The sequence below is a fragment of the Lolium perenne genome, chromosome 6 (genome assembly GCF_019359855.2).
Source record: "Lolium perenne isolate Kyuss_39 chromosome 6, Kyuss_2.0, whole genome shotgun sequence".
Lineage (NCBI taxonomy): Eukaryota > Viridiplantae > Streptophyta > Magnoliopsida > Poales > Poaceae > Lolium > Lolium perenne.
This window is the reverse complement of record NC_067249.2, coordinates 265,524,732-265,528,146: the sequence shown is the minus strand read 5'-3', so window position 1 is coordinate 265,528,146 and position 3,415 is coordinate 265,524,732. Positions and strand designations below refer to the sequence as shown.

Sequence of the window (3,415 nt, the reverse complement as noted above, 5' to 3'; positions counted from 1 at the left end):
GGATATGTTTCCCAAGCAGGAGTTCGACCGGTGGCGTAGCGTCACCTTTGTGGGGGATGACGAGTGCGAGCATGGCGATGCCCGCACCTCTTGCATCGCAGCCGCAACAGATGGTGCACTGGCCTCCTGCACCTGAGGCACCATAGTCATGATCGAGGCTAGTCGTTATCTAGATTGACGACGACGAGAGCACATTAGCGACGCCGGCGTAAACCTTAGTTCTAGGGCTTTAAGTTTATTTTTAATGTCTTTTTTTTTTGGTTTGGCCTCTATGTAAAAGTTTGTTTAATAAGACAATGGCAACTTTTCTTTGCGCCGGCCAATTCAAACAAACTAAAATAAACACATTCAACATTTGAAATGGGTAACGAAAGTGGAAAGCAGCTCCGCCGGAGATGAGATGAGCACCAACGGAGGAAGCCGGCTTGACTTCCACACAGGTACTGGCTAACGGCGTGTCCGGCGCGCCACATGGGCCGTGCCGACGACCGCCCACAAGATACACCCACCGCCACTGGCCGGCCGGGAGCCCGGGACGCCACACGCCCGCACACCGACCGCTGCCGGCTTCAACGGTGACCAACCGATAATACCCACGGCCACGGCCTAGCTAGCCGCAAGGTCGTGCGCTCGACACCGTGACCTGCCAATGCCACTATGCCACTCGGTGTTCTAATTAGGAGTAGTCAATTTTCACTAGTAGAAATACTGCAGCTGTATGCCTGTATCAGACTAGCCTGCAGCATACTGTACACAGTTTTACACTGAAATGTTTCCATGACACTCACCGATTTGAAAACGCCAGCTGGAGAGCAAGCTAGCAAAGTCGCGGCCGGATTCAGGCGATCGACCAATAACCATCGAGACACGACCCAAATTAAAATCGGCGGCCGTGTCGGTATGCCACGGGAAACCAAAGCAAATCAGCAGACTCTCGCTCCGTAATCGGGCAGGCAGGCCGACAGGGCTGCCCGCCTCTGGGTCCCCTGCTCCCCCGACACCATGCCCCCCCTCCGATTCTCCATGCCCATCCGCCCCCGCCGATGACCGGCGATATATATATACGTGCCTGCGCACCCACCCCACCGGCATCTCATTCTCCCCCACCCACGACTCCCGCCACCACCGATCATCAGACGTAGAGATATTCTCTCCGGTCCGGCCAGTGCAAGAATCGCAGCCAACCATCAGCTAGCCGTGATCGATACGATACGGTCGATCGGGATGGAGCTGGAGCTCGGTCTGGCGCCGCCGAACAGCACCGGCCGTTCCGACAGGAAGAGGGGCTTCGGCGAGGCGATTGAGGAGGAGGACGCCGCGCCCACGACGCTGCCGCTGTTCGACGACGGGAGCAGCAGCAGCAACAGCGGCGGGAGCATCATCAAGAACAGCAAGAAGCCCGCGCTGGTGGGGTGGCCGCCGGTGAGCTCGGCGCGCAGCAGGGTGTCCAGCAGCGGGAGGCACGTGAAGGTGCGGAAGGAGGGCGCGGCCATCGGGCGGAAGGTGGACCTCTCCCTCCACGGCTCCTACGGCGACCTCCTCGCCACGCTCGCCCGCATGTTCCCCGCCGACCAGGCAGGCTGCGTCGGTACGAGCGACGAGGAGACCATCGCGGATGGTGGCCGTGGAGGTGGAGCCGACGGTCTCGTGGTCACCTACGAGGACGCGGACGGGGACTGGATGCTCGTCGGCGACGTGCCGTGGGAGTAAGCTCTTCTTCATCCCCTTCTCACGCTTCCGTTTCACTGCGATCGGTGGGGATAATAACTGAATAACTGACATCTTGCTGTGATTCATTCTTTCAGGGATTTCGCGCGGTCGGTGAAGCGTCTCAAGATTTTGCTCTGAGCCTCTCATTGACCACCACATGACGCTAGATTCTGAGAATGTTTTTTTCCTGTGAGGTTTCGGCTATGCATCTTCAAACCTTGTGCTACAGGCATCTTGTAATACTACGAATGAATATATAAAATATATACTCCTTTTCCTTCTTCTTTTTCAGTGTTTCCCTTTCAGAGCGTGTAAACCTGTTTGTTTTCCTAAGCAAAATACAGTTTCAGTTGTCAAACATGATACTTGAAAATCTTGGATGCGATACAATGCAATGATGGAAAGAGTCAATTCTGTTATGTTCGTTCTTCTTTGTAATTCAAAACCAGATTCTGGTTCCCAGCTGGTTTCTTTTACTCTATGAAACCAAACAGGTTCCATACGCGGTGCATCACATGGCTGCAGTTTTGGCAGGTAAGTAGCTGTTACAGGTAGCAACAGACAAGCATATATGCTCGGATTCTGCACGAACGATCTTTCCATTAGAACAGGAAAACAAAACACTGAACGTGAATGAGACCTCACAAGAGAATGTCTGAAGAATCTAATGGAGACATGAATTCCACCACCCCAATCTTAGTCGCACTTGATTGAGACTCGGGCATTTCATCAACCCCCGCGACTCTGGGACGGACAAGGCGTGGTCGTCGAGAACGCCGGCGAAGCCTTGGCCTTGCGTGTAGGCGTCGAGGTCGATGTCGCTACGGCCTTCCTCTTCTTCTTCTCCGCCACCGACTGCGAATGTGCTTCCACCGCCACCGTCGGCTTCCGCCTTCCGCGACCGCGGGCCGCTCAACACCGACACTAGGGGCGGCTTGCCCACAGTCGAGGATTTGCCGGTGGCCTTGGTGGGAATCGCCACCGGCCGCACCATGCCGGTATTGCCTAACCTCTTCCGCGGCATCGATGACGTCGTGAGGGTCGAATCAGGCAGCGTTTCCCTTTTTTTTTTAAAGAATCAGGCAGCGTTTCGCCGGCGGAAAACTCCGGCGGACATCCCAGGACAAGCTCCGGTGCCATTCCGGCTGGGGGAGGGGAGATCTATGGCGCCTGCAACGACGGGCGGTGAATTTGGCGGGAGGGGCGGCCGCTCGGCGGGAGCTCAAGTTTTTGGAACCGAGTTGGGCGAAGAGGAAATATGGGAGAGGGGCCTCTCTTTTTAAGGATCACTCTCTTTTTTGCTCCTCTAGCTGTTTTGGGCTTCGGTTAGAGTCGATTTCGGCCGTTAGCAGCGCAAATTTGCTCCTCTACGGCTGTATTGGGGATCGGTTAGAGATGCCCTAAAACCTGTTTTTTTTTCCTAAGCAAAATACAGTTTCAGTTGTCAAACATGATACTTGAAAATCCTGGAAGCGATACAATACAATGATGAAAAGAGTCAATTCTGTTATGTTCGATGCTCTGTTAAACAGTATCTTCTTGTTTCTAATTTCAAAACCAGATTCTGATTCCTAGCTGGTTTCTTTTGCTCTATGAAACCAAAGAGGTTCGATACGCAGTACCTCACATGGCTGCAGTTTTTGCAGGTAAGTAGCTGTTACAGGTACCAACAGACAAGCATATATGCTCGGATTCTGCACGAACG

General features: G+C 53.9%; 1 protein-coding gene across 1 annotated transcript; it reads left to right on the top strand.

The window, feature by feature from the left end:
- Window positions 1-1,101: 1,101 nt before the first annotated feature.
- On the top strand, window positions 1,102-1,994 carry LOC127309205 (auxin-responsive protein IAA9). The gene is made up of 2 exons (XM_051340140.2): window positions 1,102-1,706; window positions 1,806-1,994. The coding sequence occupies exons 1-2, from the start codon at window positions 1,225-1,227 to the stop codon at window positions 1,846-1,848; spliced, it is 525 nt and encodes a 174-aa protein (XP_051196100.1). The 5' UTR covers window positions 1,102-1,224; the 3' UTR covers window positions 1,849-1,994.
- The last annotated feature ends 1,421 nt before the right edge of the window (window positions 1,995-3,415 follow it).

Excerpts from the sequence above, each read along its gene's own strand:
- LOC127309205 (XM_051340140.2), top strand. The coding sequence starts at position 1,225 with ATGGAGCTGGAGCTCGGTCTGGCGCCGCCGAACAGCACCGGCCGTTCC. Across the intron at positions 1,707-1,805 it reads GTCGGCGACGTGCCGTGGGA|GGATTTCGCGCGGTCGGTGA; the intron begins GTAAGCTCTTCT and ends TCATTCTTTCAG.